Raw genomic sequence first — 15,751 nt, 5'->3', positions numbered from 1 at the left:
TTTCCAGGGGTGGCGTTCCGGAACCCCTGGAACCCCCCCCCTGGGTCCGGCCCTGCTGGCTGGACAGTGGTTACTGAAAATAGACTACAATCACTGAGTCGACACAGAAACAAATGAGTCGCTGCTGACTCGTTTGTTTAGATAATAGTCGAAGTTGCACGAAATGAAACTGAGGCAGACTGGAATTCAAGTAAAGTCAGTCTTCAGTTTCAAGTTAACTCAGTCAAGAGCCATGAGTCAAGTGAGTGACTCGTTGTGAACAAAGGCTTGATGTGACGGTTCAGCTCGGATGGCTTTTCAAAGCAATTTTACAGCGCATTCTCAAAAAGAGAAGGGTTCGTAAAAAGCGCGCAGTTCAAGTTTTAGAATTACGTGAAGAAAAGTTGGAATTCCTCAAATTGATGTCATTTTTAGGAATTCCGAAAAAGCGTAGCTCTTTTCCGGAAATGCGCTGATGACGATATTGCCTATTGGGCGCATCACATGGAAGTTATCTCCCCTACCACACTGACACAACGCGGCCATTTGCAACGTGCAGGAACCTTGCAGCCGTTGATCTGGTATGAAACTAATTACAATATGTTTCGTTACGGTGCCGATGCTCAGTCGTATGTGCTGTACAGTACCTAAGAAAACTTACACTATGATGATCAATTTGGTTGGGAACTTCCGCTGGTACCACCGTTTTACGATGGCAGACGATCTTGGGAATACAAGTTTAATGATAATCAACTGTGTGTCGGTTTCTTCTTCTTCTTCTTGCGTTCGCCGGTGTGTCGGTTTCAAACGTATACTTTTAGTGTTAGTGGTTCTTTTTTCTGTAAAATTACATCGGTTTCATTTGTGCATAGATATATTTATTATAATATAACTCATAAGGTACAAATGTTTTGACTCATTTTCAGAATATCAGTCAGCGAAATCCAACACAATGAACGCTGCAGGAGACGATGAGCTTGGACTTGTAGAAGGAGACATGGACAATGAGGATCTGGAAGGAGAGATGGATTTTCCTGAAGAGTGGATGGTTCTTGATGATGTGGATGAGCCTGAGGAAGGGGATGAACTTCATGAAGATCAAGAGAATGATCCAGCTGTACAGCCAGAAAAAGCTGCTGGAGATTCCAAACTGGATGATGAAAAAGAATCATTGTCATCAGAAAAGAAGGACAACAAAGCACCAGATGAGGACGCCATGGAAGCGGATGAAGATCAAGAGAAAACCGTACAGCCAGAAAAGGCTGCTGGAGATTCCAAGCTGGATGATGATAAAGAATCAACGTCATCAGATAAGAAGGACAAAAAAGCACCAGCAAAGCAGTCAGCTGCTTCAGACAAAAGGGAAGCTGATAAGAAAGGTGGCGTCCAGGCAGCAAAGCAGCCAACCTCAGCAACCAAGCAAGCCCAGGCGGGAGGTGGGAAGAAAGTTGCCACACCAACACCAGCTAAGCAGCCAGCCAAAGCAGTGCCGACAAGACGTTCACAGTCCAGAACACCAGCAGGGGCGAAGACGCCAGCAACAGCTACCCAACCAGTGGCAGGTAAAAGCCCAGCTCAGGGCAGACCTGGATCTGCTGCATCCCAGGCAAGAACCCCTACGCCACCAGTCCCTCCGAAAAGTACACCCCAGAAAACGACAACAACAGCGCAGGCCAAGACTCAAGCTCAAAGCAAGCCGAAAGCTCAGCCCAGCACACCAGCTTTGAAGACTCCAGCTCAGTCAAAATTACCTGAACAAGGCAACTCATCTATGAAACAAGCGGTACAAGGCAAGGCAGGCAAGCCTCAAAGTCAAACATTAGTTGCAAAACCTGCAGCTCAACAGAAGTCATCTGAACAAGGTGCTCCTGCTCAGAAAACAGTTACTGGTACAGAAGCAGAATCTGACAAAGGTGCTCCAGCCTCCAAACCAGGATCTGTAAGCAAAGCAAATGTCGCGGGTTCACCAACTATATCGAAAACGCCAGCTGGTAAAGTTGCACAGTCAAAATTGGCCCCTAAAACAGCCACAGGTCTAAGTAAGGCACAAACTTCAGAGACTGCGAAATCTGCCACTCCAGGGACTGCAAACACACAAACAGCTCAGCCCAAGCAGCTAGATCAGTCCCAACCTGCAGCAACACAGGTCAAACTAGAAGCAGAAGTAAAAATTAAAACTCCAGTAAAGCCAGACCAGAAACCAGCAGATGGTTCTTCAGTCAAATCAGATGCTTCAGCCGCTACTGTTCCAGCAAAGACAGGAAAAGATAATAAACTCGATGGAGAAGTCATGGTGAAGGTAGAAAAACTGGAGCCGAAAGCTGATGGCAGTGCTTCTGTGCCAAAAGATAAATCAGAGTTTGTAGGAAACGACACAAAAACTAACGGAAAAGGTGTTGTAGCAAGTGCTGAGCCAAGCAAAAAGTCGGAAACAGATAATTCTTCAACTAAGCCTGCTGATAAAAAGTCAGACACTGCCCCAGATAAATCAAGCAGTGATAAGTCTGCTAATAAGGGAAGCAGTAAATCTGATGACAAATCCAGTAAACCAGAAAGATCAACTGATAAATCAAAGAGCAACATAGATAATCGATACAGCTCTCGGTCATCTACCAGACTAAGCAGCGGGTCAAGAGAAAACTTGAACGGACGTTCAGGTGACAGGCGAAGGTCCAGGTCCCGCTCACGAGGCCGCAGCAGAGACAGAACAAGCTCAAGGTATGGTAGAAGTGATGACAAAAATTCATCATCAACAGGAGACAAGAAAAGTACAACTGACGCAAAAAGAAGTGATGACAAAAACTCATCTTCAATAGGAGACAAGAAAAGTACAACTGACGCAAAAAGAAGTGATGACAAAAACTCATCTTCAACAGGAGACAAGAAGACTACAACTGATGCGAAAAAAACTACGCCCAGTGCTTCAGCCAGCAAGGAAATTTCACCAACGACCAGCAGATCAGCTGAAGTTTCCAAAAAAGGAGAGAGTGTGCCTGGTAAAACGGTGAAAGTCTTTGAAAAAGGAATCCAAACGGATAACACAGGAGAAAAGACAAAGACATCACAAGGCGGACAAGTTGAACAAGAGATCTCCCAGTCCCAAGCACTGGAACTTAAGCCTAGTAAAATGGAACAAGGTAGGAACAGTTTAGAGAGGTTTGGTTTTCACATAATTTAAAAAAATAACAACCTGACCGCTTACTTATACGATGGTGGGCTTGTATTATTTTATTAATTAATTTAATAACAAATTGTATAAAGTTAAAATTCCAGCTTTGCACAGAGAGCACCCAGGTTTGTGTGACTAGTGAAGAAGTTTTTATTTTTTTGATAAGCAAGAACATGTTATTTTGTTAATGCATAATTTCTCAGTTGATGGAAGTTAAATGAAAAACATTTCATCATTAAAATTTGTTGTTTCTTTCTGTGTAAGCCTGAAGCATGGTGTTGTAAGCAAACGAGGATGTAGCTTTTTCATGTCAAACACCCTATTTTCAATGATACAAATTTATGTCGTTTAATTCAGTGAAACAATCTTCCAGGTCTCTGGCGTTTCTCTCTGAAGATGTCTCCTTTGGAAGTAGGGGATCTGGCCAAACAGGAGCTGCGGACGTTGTTGAACACTGCCCAAGACTGTGCCATTTACCTCAGAAACCAGGGACCAAACAGGAAGAAAAAGGGGTAACTATGGGTGTACAACTTTGATTACTGCTACACTTTTTTGTTGTTTTTGTATAGAGAGGGTGAGAACGAAAAGAGAGGGCACAACATTAACAGCAAAGATAAGTGGAAAAAGTGTGCATGTATTCTGAGATGTAGATATATATAAGTGACAAGATTCTGTGAATTTAAAGCTGTGTCTAAACAAAAGTTACTGATGTTTTTCTGATCTATTAGGAAGTTACTTCACCTTTGCTTGATCAACTTTTCCTCTCATAAATTTACAGCATATGTGGTACAACAGTCAATATTGTTTACACAAAATCAGAAATTTCTGCAATGTGGGATGTGTCAAATACATCGGTCACTGTTTCTGGGTTTGGATGACTACCAGTATGTCTTGTGGTAACATCAGACCAAATAAAATCATAACTGATCTTGGAATTTATGCTGAAAAAAAAACTTATGTCATACTGTAGGTAGATATTGAAAATCTCTGTTGAAGCACGGATTTTCTTGTAAATTCATTCACTTAGCACATCCTTTGTGTATGTTTTTTCCTGCAGGGAAAGCCATGTGTACTTCAACCGCCTCTTGACGACCAAGTGCTTTATGCAGAAACTGTTTCAAATGCAACTGTCTAACAAGAAACTGGAGATCGAGATCAACAGGAAAATCCTGGACTCTAACGAAAAGGACATTGGTATGTTTCTGTGGTTGCTGCTCCTTAGTGCCAGGGTGATAGTTGTGGATCAGGACATTGTAGAATGTCTGTTAATAACTGAAGGGTGAAGCATCCTTCGTCTAATTTATTTTGTTCCCCACTTGTTTTCTTTTGAAAAAAACTGTGACGGTAATGTTTTGGCAATCCTTTAGCAACATGGCTTAGTTGTTGAAGCGCTGACAGGCTGTCTTTGTTTTGTACATTATGTGAGTGACATTCTGAACTTAAATTATTGTACAAGATAGCAATAGCAATTCTCAGGGCAACCTCAAGTGGGTAAGTGTCTTCAGCCTCCAGCTTTAATTTTCTGTTCTGAATTGTTTCTTCATATCTCTGAAGATGAACATTACAATTATAAGATTCTGCTGGGAAAAAACTCACCCACAGGCAGAGACATAACTCAAAGTGTATGTGATTTTAGATAACATTTTGCGAAATATAATTGATGTGTGCAATTGATGTTTCAGTGATCCTGGAGATGGATATGACAACTCCTGGTACTCTGGCTACAACCGCAGCCACATCTATGCTGATGTCAAAAGGTAAGTTTTCCCCATACTGTCCCGGTATTTACAAACTAAGTACATTTCTAACAAGTGTACGATAGTTTGAGAATGTTTTCGGCCTGTATGTTTCTTCTCTTTACCTACAACGTTCAGCTTCAACAGAAAAGCACCAAAAACCATGTTTTCATATTTAATTTATGATTTGTGAAGAACAGAAAGTGTTCTGAGTTTGATGTACATTTGTGATGTATTTTCATCAATATTTTTTGCTAAAAAGATTGTGTAAATTGTTCATATGCCTCTAGTGATGTTACTACAAGCGTTTCAGATCCAAAAGCTGGTAAAACTAAAAGAAGTACATTCAGAGCATATGAAAAGGGAGGAAGGAAGAGTCTCGATGTGGTGTAATCTTCTGTGAAAACGCTTGAGCATTTTGCTTTTTTATATTCCTCATAGGAGTTGCTTTGTTACACATTGTTAGTAAAGAGTACACTTCATATTCAGATTTATATTTCATACACTTTGTGAGCATCATAATTCATATGGGTCAAACTCAAAGACTGTGTGATGGAGAACATTCAGTGCCAATTCATTTTCACCAAGACATCGGATCCAGTGAGCCTCCAAGTGTCTGCAGGTTGTGAAGTTTATTGGTGGTAAGCAAGTGCAAATCACCTGCCACTACTTTTTGAATGCAACCTATTGGTAGACATTAGTACAAAGTCTGTTAGCAGGTGACCTTTGTCTCCAATTCTCTTTGTTTGTTGCTATTGACTGTGTCATGAAGGAGGAGAAAAAAAAGAGCAAGGCACCGACTGCTACGCAGGAGTCGGCTATGTAGAGTACACTGATGATGCTGCATTGCTGTCTTAGAACACCCAGGGTTTCCAGGTCTGTCAACCAGTGGCAAGAAGACCAAAAGAATGCTGTTGAGAGCTGGCCAAGAATATGCTGTTGACTTGGCTGTACAACATTCACTACAATTGTTTGAAACGCCATGAACAACCAGGCTGCAAAAGATCAAAGCATTGACTACAGAGTAGGCAGCAAATCCACTGCCTTCCACCAGCCAAACAAGATTTTGACGAGGAAGAAGTTGACATGCAAGACCGAGATTTATTTCAACCCTTCCAAAGTCGTACCTACCCTGCTCCATTGTTCAAAAACCTGTCTTCTGATGCCAGCAGAGGAAACTCGGGGCGAATGACACATGATTCACCAGGAAGATCTTGAACCTCAAATGGAGTAACATCACTGCTGCTGGCAAAGTTGGAGGAGAGGTGAAGCAAAAACCCAGGGTCAAATAAAATCTGCAAGAGGGGCGAATTGAATGTCGGGATTGTGTTTCACTGCTGACTGCTCCCTGGGCCCTTACAAGGTTTTGTGGAGACTGCAAAAGGAGGAAGGAAAAGAGCCAGAAAATGTTTGTTTTTTACATAAAACCATTCAGCAAGATCCCCAGCTCATGAACAGGAGGTAGAGCAGTGCTTCACATCTGAGAGGCCAAATTAGAATGGGCCGTCTAGGTTTAACTTTTTGAAAATACTGTACAGTTGCATTCTTAGACTATCACATGCATTTTGTTTGGTCGGACACGTTTTTTTAAACATTTTATCTGTTCCTGTGGACTTTTGTTTTGATCTCCCTGGAACGTAATGTGAGAAGTGTTATAAGTACAGCATTTTAGCAGTTGTATGCGCAGTCAAGTGTAGTTATTTGTGTAACATGTGAGCATATTTGAGTACATGATCTGTATTGTTATTTTTGATTTTGACTCGGGGGAGTGATGTAGAGATATTGTATGGTGCAGTCTGCAAAGTCTACTACCACAGTTCATTAACTGAAAAACAGGTGGGAAGATGGTATGAAGAAGGGATTTGATGCAGTCACCTTTACCCCCATGGGGTTGTCGTACTGTTCGTCGTCGTTCACATTAAACTTTCAAGCTGTGGATTATGAATGTCTGCATTTTTTTCTAAGGAATACTGACACATGTGGTTGTCACGGATAAGTAGCTTTTGTCTGCTTATTTTGTTCATGTATTATTATTCAGTAACACAGATGATCCAACGATGTTTTGTTGTTATGGTTGCTTTTTGAATTGTACGTAAAAGAAAGAAAACGGAGGCATGTCATTGACATACATTTGTCAGCATGTGATGTTCAGTTGTAAAGATGAGCGTGAATGCATCTTGTGAGATTTCCTTTGAAAAGTAGCTCCAGTAATAGATATATGCCGTATTGTTTGCTTATGGGTTTTGTGATTTTCACATGCTTGCATGAAGCATCCCTATACCATGGATTCAGTGTGCTTATTAGAGTTATGGTGCAAGTGCATTTAGCACTTCAGAAAGCTTTCATAAATTTATTCATCTACTCCCAAGAATATTTATCAGGATATGTTGGAACTGTATGGTCGGTAAAAATCTTAAAGTATGTCTGAACATTGTGAAATCAAATGTAAAAATTGAAATAATTTTGTTTGCTCAGTATATAGTTTTACTGAAGTATTCATTATTTTGTTGCGTTATAACAATGCACTGAATCCATGTTAGCACTATGTTTAAACTTGGTAATGATTTTCTTGGTGCTTTTCTGTTGGAGTTGAACACACACTAGGTTGTACTAGTGATAACCATTTACATTGTATTCATCTTGGTTATTTATAAAGAAAACATTTTTGTTTTCATTACATGTGCATTATGTTACTGTCTGTCATTGAACTTGAAGGAATAAGTAAATGAATTTACCAAGCCCTTATGAATTTACCAAGCCCTTTTTCATTTTTTTCGCGAATATAGTTGATGAAAAATACTAGTGAGTACTGGGTAGGCCCCTTTTAGGAAGCATTTGGAAATAGCGGCCTTGAACTGCTTTTACGTGTAGACGAAGAGATAATTTTTATTATTTTTCTGATTTCTATAATGCACATTCTTTTTTTTCCTCAGAAAGGGTGTAGTTTTCTTCACAATGTTATTCTGTTTCAGCTAGTACATGTCCGTTTCTGTATATTGTGGTTGTCTGTGTATATATTGTACTTTTATTTCTTAAATTACCAATGCCAATACACATCCAAGCTTTATTTAACGTAATGATCTGACAAAATTCCAGATGCAGTTCAAAAGGGACATTTCTCACAGTAACTTTGAAGATAATTCAGATCTTATTACTTGACATGACGAATTGCAAGGTTGTATCTCTATGACAGAAAGGAACATCAGTTTGTTATCTCAGCTTACAGAATAGCCCATGCGTGAGGAGATGACCACACGGCAGGCTGTGTTTAAAATACAGGACCCTCTATAGTCCGCACTTGGTGAAACTGGACTTTGGGTTCCTCGTGTTTGGCAGCCATTCCTAGTTTATATTTCACAGACTGGGAGTAGGCAGGGATGCAGGGGAATGACCAGGACAATCTATGCCGTGTTCTGAGGTACGTGTCCAAGAGCAATGATGCTGGATATCGCCTTGGAACCATGACCTTTTGTGGTTGGGTTTCCTCCGCACAGTCAGCCAAAGATCCAGTCTTCACATGCATAGGTGAAAAGCCCTTTTCACCCACTTTGAAGCTCGTCGGCTACCCTCAACCTGGTTCAGCGGGCCTCCAATGCCATTGCCCGAGAGGTGGCGCCCTGTCACATGCATACTGTTCGTCAAGCCACAGGTGAGAGCTGGATGCCAGGTGGGAGCCAGTGGCAGACGAGCTGTCCTGAAAAGGACATGGAAGGCCCCCCCAACAAAGGTATTGTCAACATTGATGAAGAAGTCAACAGTAAGATCTCTAAAGCCAGCACAGCTTTCGAACTCTTAAGCCAGCACAGCTTTCGGCAGACTACGGGACAATGGGCAGACTACGGGAGAATGTATGGGAACGCAGAGGAATCAGCCTTACCACCAAGCTGAAAGTCTACCGCGCAGTTGTCCTCACAACCCTCCGATATGCCTGCGAGTCCTGGACAGTCTACAGGAGACAACTCAACCACTTCCACATGAGGTGTCTCCACAGCCTCTTGTACATCCACTGGCAAGACAAGATACCTGACACCGAGATGCTACAGCAGGCCAACATACCAAGTGTACACACCCTCTTGCAGAATGCCCAGGTTTCCTGGACTTGATAGGCCTCATCAGCCACCTCCGGACCCATCAGACCAGACATCCAAGCTTACCATGAGTCTGCAGTCATCTTCGACAACAAAGGGCGAAGAACAGCAACATTTCACAGAACAAAAAGAAATTTTTTTTCCAGGGGAAGCTGTCGCAGGGTTGGTGTCCTTTGCCAGAACAGCTCACAGACTATGCTTAGAGACTCGTGAGCAAAATGTGAACAAGTTTTCCTTGCAGTTTTGTGTCCTGACATCACCCACTTTTTAAATTGCCCAACAACTGTATCAGTGGTGCTGTTACTGAGGAACCCATGAGTGTAATAGGGATGACCAGTTTGCAATTCAAAGTAGGAAGTGTCGCCTATGGTCAGAGGATGACTCACCCTTTGACAGCATGGTGGGGCTTTTCACTGTCCACAACACATATAACCACTACAAGCACTTTCAGCTGTGACCTTGTCCCACATGTGCCCGTGGTCTGAAACAGTTGAACATTATCTGCAAGGATGCTGTCTGCACGAAGAGAAGGGGGGATCGAAGGTGCCATGCAACCATCTTTGACATGCCAAACTCAACTGCAGCAACTTTGAGCCACACTACAAAGTACAGGAATGCCATAGTCACTGTGCAGCGCTGGGCCATGGCCACATTACACAACCCAGCTCTACAAGTTGTAGAGAAAACCAAGCTGAGCTACAGTGCAGCAAGACCAGCCCAACCCACAGCAGTGCCCACCAGAACCATCAATGCTACAACAAGGGTCAGTAGGACCAGCTGAAACTATGAAGAGGAGAACACAATGCTGTCAAACCTGCCCGGAAAACCACCCCTCGAAAGTGACCACCTGCCCACAACGACCACTCCAAAGGATCCCAGACATTTGTATTTTTCTTCTACATTATTCCCGTTTCCATAGTGACCACCTGTCTATAACGACCACTTCAAAGGATCCCAGACATTTGTATTTTTCTTCTACATTATTCCCGTTTCCATAGTGACCACCTGTCTATAACGACCACTTCAAAGGATCCCAGACATTTGTATTTTTCTTCTACATTATTCCCGTTTCCATAGTGACCACCTTTCTATAACGACCACTTTTGGTTGTTCCCTTGGATGGTCATTATAGACGGGGTCCACAGTGTAGATTCCTCTCATCTTAACCAGGGCTGCAATACAGATCAGGCTGAGTGAATTACTGCAACATTTCATAGCACTTCAAGATGGAGAAAAAACAACTCTTCTCTCTGAGAGCTGTGAAAACCCACAAAGTGGAGCAGTTTATAATGGAGCAGGTTGAGGCAAAGGGAGTCGAGTACAACAACATGGTCAGCAAGACTAAAGTGCAATCACTGCACAGGTGTCTCCAACTGTTCTGAAGCCAAGAAGACCAGGATTAATGCAGCATTCAAGTTTATTGTGAAGACAGAGCTGTTGTGGGGATTTTGAACTTTGCACAAAGGCAGGAGTTTGGATTCTCGCTGCAAGAGCTGGGGTTAAACTGCGCTCACCACAGCAGCAACCATCTCGGTGCTTAGACAGCGAGTGCTAAAGCGAGGGGCAAGGCTGAGGTACTTCGGAAACCACAGCCATGCTCATGGCAAAACCCTTTGCTACAGCAAGAAGCAAGTGCTCCAGTATTGGCAACATAACAACTGTGACTACAACCCCCAGATTGACGCCAGCAGACTTCTGGAGAGTGAAAAGGTCACCATTATCTACCACCTGTGCGCTGATTACTGTGGTCCCCATGCCCACCCTTAGAAGACTGCACCTTGCTGGATCGACTCTGTGTGTATGCATGCAATCTGACCAGACCCCTGCTCACACCCAGCAGGACCGCCCTCTCTTTACAGCTCAGAGAAAGCAGACCTGGCCAGAGGGAACTGACCTCGGTACCAAACTGTGGGGCTCAGCCAGCCACCCACCTGGATCTGACAACAACCTTTGTGGCATCCGTCGAGATGAGAATTTGAGTGGCCCCTGTCAAACTTTGAAGAAGCTCCAGTTTTGAGCAGGTTAGAGTTGGTGGAAAGTGTTGTGGCAAGAAACAAAGGTTTCGGTGCTTGAGGATTCAGGGTCTTTTAGGGGATAATGACAACAGAAGCCAGTGTACAGGAGGGAAGTGTCCAGAGCTTTAGGAGCCAACCAAAAAACAATAGTGTGAGTCAGTGTTATGCAAAGAGGGGGATGTTCCAGTACTTGGGAGGCCAGCCATAAAAGGTTTCAGGAGAAGCCAGTGGTGCAGCTTAAGGCAAGCAGTTTAAGTTCTGTGGAAGCCAGATTCCCGGTGGAACGTATTACCACGGCAAGTAAACTGTGCCAAGAAACCTACGTCAAGGATAAGTCAACAAAAGCAGAAAAGCCAGGTCCACCATGCAGTAGATAGAGTGACCGAGACCACAGGAGACCAGACTCTTGGTTGGGTCAGTGGAAGGCAGGGGTACCGCACACAGAAAGCGTCACCCCAGGCCAATGACAGTGGAATCACTGGAAAGCAGCGCCACAACAGGAGGGAGACGCTAGGATACAACCGAGGCGAGTCAACTTGAAATCAGTTAAAGCTAGTGCGCTGGATGTCTTGACAGTTGATGAACAGGGTGAGTTGATGAATCCAAGGAGATGGCCGCATGCTTCAAACGTCATGAGGTAAATTGAGGCTGACATCTGCACTAGGACTAGAATGGACTATGCAAGGATAGGTTCAGGATTGATTGTTTTTGTGCATTTATGTTTGTGTTGCTATTTTGCTGTATCTTATTGAGTGCTGGGAAACTTGTTGATGTTAATGGCATGTGGTGCCGCCGGTGTGTTGTTTTTCCAGGTGCTGGAGAAGATAAAAATGTGCACATTTCCAATGTGCCAAAGAGCACCACACAAGAGTTGCTCTTTGTTGTCTTCCCTACTGCCTATTCAATTCAAATGCCCAGAGACGGAAAAGACAAAGGGTAAGTCTATTTCCTACTGATGAACAACTGTACATTGCGGATCTCTGAGGAGATTGATGTCGACATTGTCCTGATGTGCAGACAGACGTTTTGATGAAAGGGCATAATTTAGGGAGTGGGTGTTCGACAACTTGTTTGATTGAGTGTCAGCATCTTCTACCGTAAAGATTTGCTCTTGTACGTTGTGAGTGCCGAAAGAAAATATTCTGACTGCTGTTGTTATGAGTCTGAGTCTCTGACTGCTGTTGGTCTGAATCAGCTCTTGGATAAGTAGCTACTGGCAAACTGGACCCAAGCTAGTACTTGACTAACATTCTGTTACTACGTTTCTCATAATCAATGCATCAATTTTTTTCCAAATGAACGAATGAAGCAATGTAACACATTAAGTTATTGTTGGCAATCATGTTTTTTCTGTTTAAAAATTTAAATGGTATAAACCACAAACACTCATGAACCGAATTAAATGAGGTATTTTACATGTCATTAGTTAGGCATATTATTTTTAAGTAAACTTTTTTGATGATGTTATGATCTGGATGTCAAGAAGAGTATGCAGTGTAGCTCATTAAGTAGAAATGTAAATCTGGCAAGAAACATGCAATTAGCAAGAATAAACAAGTTGAATATATCAATTTGTAAATGCTATTAGTCATCAGAAAAGGGTGCTGTTAGTGTGCAAAATATTTTAGCAACAATCAAGCACAGTGTGCAAAATATTTCAGCAACAATCAAGCACCTGTTTCATGTATTCCAGAGGCAAGAATGTTTGAGGAATATAGGATACTAGACCTGATCCATCAGGTCATGTCAGGAATCTTGACAGCATGCTATGTTGTTAAACAACAAGAAGAAAACATGCTGCAACACCAATGCTGTCATTTTACGCATGGACTTTAAGTTGTACAGTACCAGATAAGCACCTCACAGTCATCTTCCCAAAGACTGAAGAAGAATGTTATAACACTGTCCGGAGGTCATCCACTCATCTTAGTCATCCAAGAGGATGCAGTAGCAGATGCCAGCTCAAGCAGACAACACGGACAGCTGACCACGATCTACCTGTAATTTTCAGTTGTATTCAGGTACATAGCATGAGCGTTGAAGATGCCTCGCAGACAGCATGTCACCCTGTATCTACAGACTTGAGTCCCAGCTAAGACCACGACCAATGTCATCCAGATGTGGAAAATACAGCAGACCAGGCAACATCTGCAGTTCGTAGCCAAGCCAGGAACACAGCCAATTCCACCCAGAGAAGGTGCAGACAGCATACCAGGAACACAACAGATGCCACCAGGATATGCGGCAGACTCCATACCAAGCTGTATTCTGAGGTGCAACCAGGAGCACAGTGGGCGTCATCAGGATAAGATAAGAATAGCATTCTAGGCTTTATCTCCAGTTCTGAGTTGTACCAGCCTGAAGCAGAGCCTCTGAGAGGAGATGCCAGCCAGACACATGTACCATACAAATGTTATGCCAGACTGGATCTACCTAGAAGGAGCGAACGAGCAGAAGAAGAAGAAGACTGGATCTACAATCCTGAGGTACAACAAGGAACACAGCAGATGCCAGCCAGATGTGGTAGCCACAGCATACCGGACTGCTTCTGTAATTTTCTAGCTGCAGCTTGGATGACAGGGGATGGCATCCAAATACAGCACAGTCAGCGTACTGGGTTTAACCACTATTTTGAAACGCCTTGCACAATCTTCTCCTCAATTTTTTGTTGTTCCTTTGTTTCTTTTGTGGATTGTAAAAAAAGGCTTGGAGTGCCTTGAATAATGTATAACACATGGTGCAAAGTAGCTATTTTTAAGTAAAACAAAACAGACACACATACGCACACAAAGTCAACAATGATGTTGAGCGCAATTTGATACAAACCATGACATTAGCATATTAGTTTATTGAAGTAGGTTAAACTGCTAAGTAAAATTTATAACCAAATGTGTTTTCTGAAAGACACTAAGTGCGTGTGCATGTGTGTGTGTGGAGCTTCATTTAGTAGTTGCGAGTTCAAGTGTCATATCTTTTACTTAAAGCTAATAATTCAACCAACATTTTGGGTGAGTTAGTCTGACATCTTTACATCTTCGTTAGATTTCAAGTATGGGTTAAGATATGCATAGCTGAAGCTTTCCCTTCTAAAGTCTAATGACATCACTGCTCACATATCAGAAATTGACGGTGAAAGGATGTCAGCTGCCACCAGGAAATGAAGCTTAAAAAAGTACATGTATCATTAGTCTGTCTGGCTTAAACATATTGTTGTTTGAAGTTTTAACCACATGTTCCACACTGCTACAGCACCATTAACCAGCAACTGAACAGCACAAAGAAGCAGCACAACCTTTTCCTACAATGGTTTTGGTAACAGTGTCAATATAGTGCATGCGAATGACAGGAAAGACATGAAGTCTAGGGGCCTGCTTCATCATCCCGTGGCATGCCACACTTCTTTTAAGCATCAAGTTCCCACAGCAGTTGAGGATCTTTTTGTCAGCAGACATATGTGTGGCCCTGTTATCTTCACCTCTCCAGTGATATTCACCTGGACACAGCAGAAGAAGCCACGATACCCGAAGCATTAAACCCTATAAGAACCCATGGTGCCCAAAGCGGTAGACAGTAGTTACAGCCACATGCTGTTTTTTCTGAAGGCCATTGACCTAGACATTTCAGTTCAGGTTTGTCCAGAGTAACTTTTCTGTTCAGAGCAAAAATTCTTGGCTATGCCAAAGGAATTCCATACACGTTTATCCAAAGGTAAAATTTGCCGGATGCTGTTGCATGTCTACCCCTTCAAATACCTGATGGAAGTGTCAGCTGAGAAGCTTTCCTGCAAGTTTTACAAAACACGCCCCTCCAAGGGTGGATCTCGGGAAATGTAACTATGACCTTGCGTCCCTTCCTTCATGCGAATAAAGTGTTTCAAGTGCCGCTTCTATTGTTTCTTTGTTCTTGGTATGCATTGTTAGTTGTAGGCTGCAACGAGACCTCCAAAAGCATTTACTGATCAGTTGTATCCTTGCTCCTCAGGGGTGTGGTGCTTCAGCTCCGCAGTGCCCAGTGTGCGGAAGACATCTTAAAATGTTACGCCAGCGTCACCATCAACAAGACTAAGTTGAAGCTGTGTCGAAAGGGTGCAGCGCATGACAAGCCAGTGGAGCCAAGACAAAGTGTTGGCAAGACTGCAGAGGTTGCAAAGAAATCCGCTGAAGTACCAAAGAAAAGTGAGTAACTTACTTTTTATAACTTTTTTCTCTGGGATATCTTGTTAAAACTTTTTTTTTAGTTTTATGTCTGCATCTTTCTTTGTATCATATTTTTCTGTTACCGTCCACATCTGGTGTCGCCACGAAAAGGAGGGAGGATGTGTCACGGCAATAAAATGTTTTTGTGAAGGAAAAAAAGCCTCAGACTTTTCAATGCCTAACATGTCACAAACAGAATTTGTTCCCTCTGTCAAATGTGGAAAGCGGTTTCACATGGACAACAAATCAGATTGAACCAATGAAAGTTTTGTGTTCGAAGTCGGGGAAAATCAAAGTCTGCTAAAGGGAAACATTAATAGTTCGTTTATGTCATGTGAGAAATTGATGCCAACTGTCATACAAAGTCATAGAGCAGCTCAAGAGAACTGCCTTCACTTTGCAAAAGCAGGTGTATTAAAAGTTTAACTCCTAACGTCCTGTAAGGTTTTTTGCATGTCCCAGTGCAAATCCTATAAGGATTTGGGAAAAAGAGACAAAATTTGGGTGTGTTCAATAAAAAAATCATATTTTTATTGTTTATGGATGGATTTACTTGATATTTTTTTTG

At 42.5% G+C, this 15,751-nt stretch overlaps 1 protein-coding gene across 2 annotated transcripts in view; it reads left to right on the top strand.

Moving 5' to 3' along the window:
* Positions 1-429: 429 nt before the first annotated feature.
* LOC138959487 (serine/arginine repetitive matrix protein 2-like) overlaps positions 430-15,751 on the top strand; it is a 33,716-nt gene continuing 18,394 nt past the window's right edge. For both annotated transcript variants that reach the window (XM_070331004.1, XM_070331003.1), the window contains exons 1-7: positions 430-560; positions 906-3,116; positions 3,522-3,660; positions 4,206-4,342; positions 4,831-4,905; positions 11,800-11,923; positions 14,969-15,162. In XM_070331004.1, coding sequence (XP_070187105.1) covers positions 932-3,116; positions 3,522-3,660; positions 4,206-4,342; positions 4,831-4,905; positions 11,800-11,923; positions 14,969-15,162 — 2,854 coding nt within the window. In that variant the 5' untranslated portion in view covers positions 430-560; positions 906-931. The remainder of the gene's footprint in view (positions 561-905; positions 3,117-3,521; positions 3,661-4,205; positions 4,343-4,830; positions 4,906-11,799; positions 11,924-14,968; positions 15,163-15,751) is intronic.

This window comes from Littorina saxatilis, linkage group LG2 (assembly GCF_037325665.1).
Source record: "Littorina saxatilis isolate snail1 linkage group LG2, US_GU_Lsax_2.0, whole genome shotgun sequence".
In the NCBI taxonomy this organism is placed as follows: Eukaryota; Metazoa; Mollusca; class Gastropoda; order Littorinimorpha; family Littorinidae; genus Littorina; species Littorina saxatilis.
The sequence above is the reverse complement of the archived record's forward strand: the minus strand, read 5'-3'. Positions and strand labels throughout refer to the sequence as shown.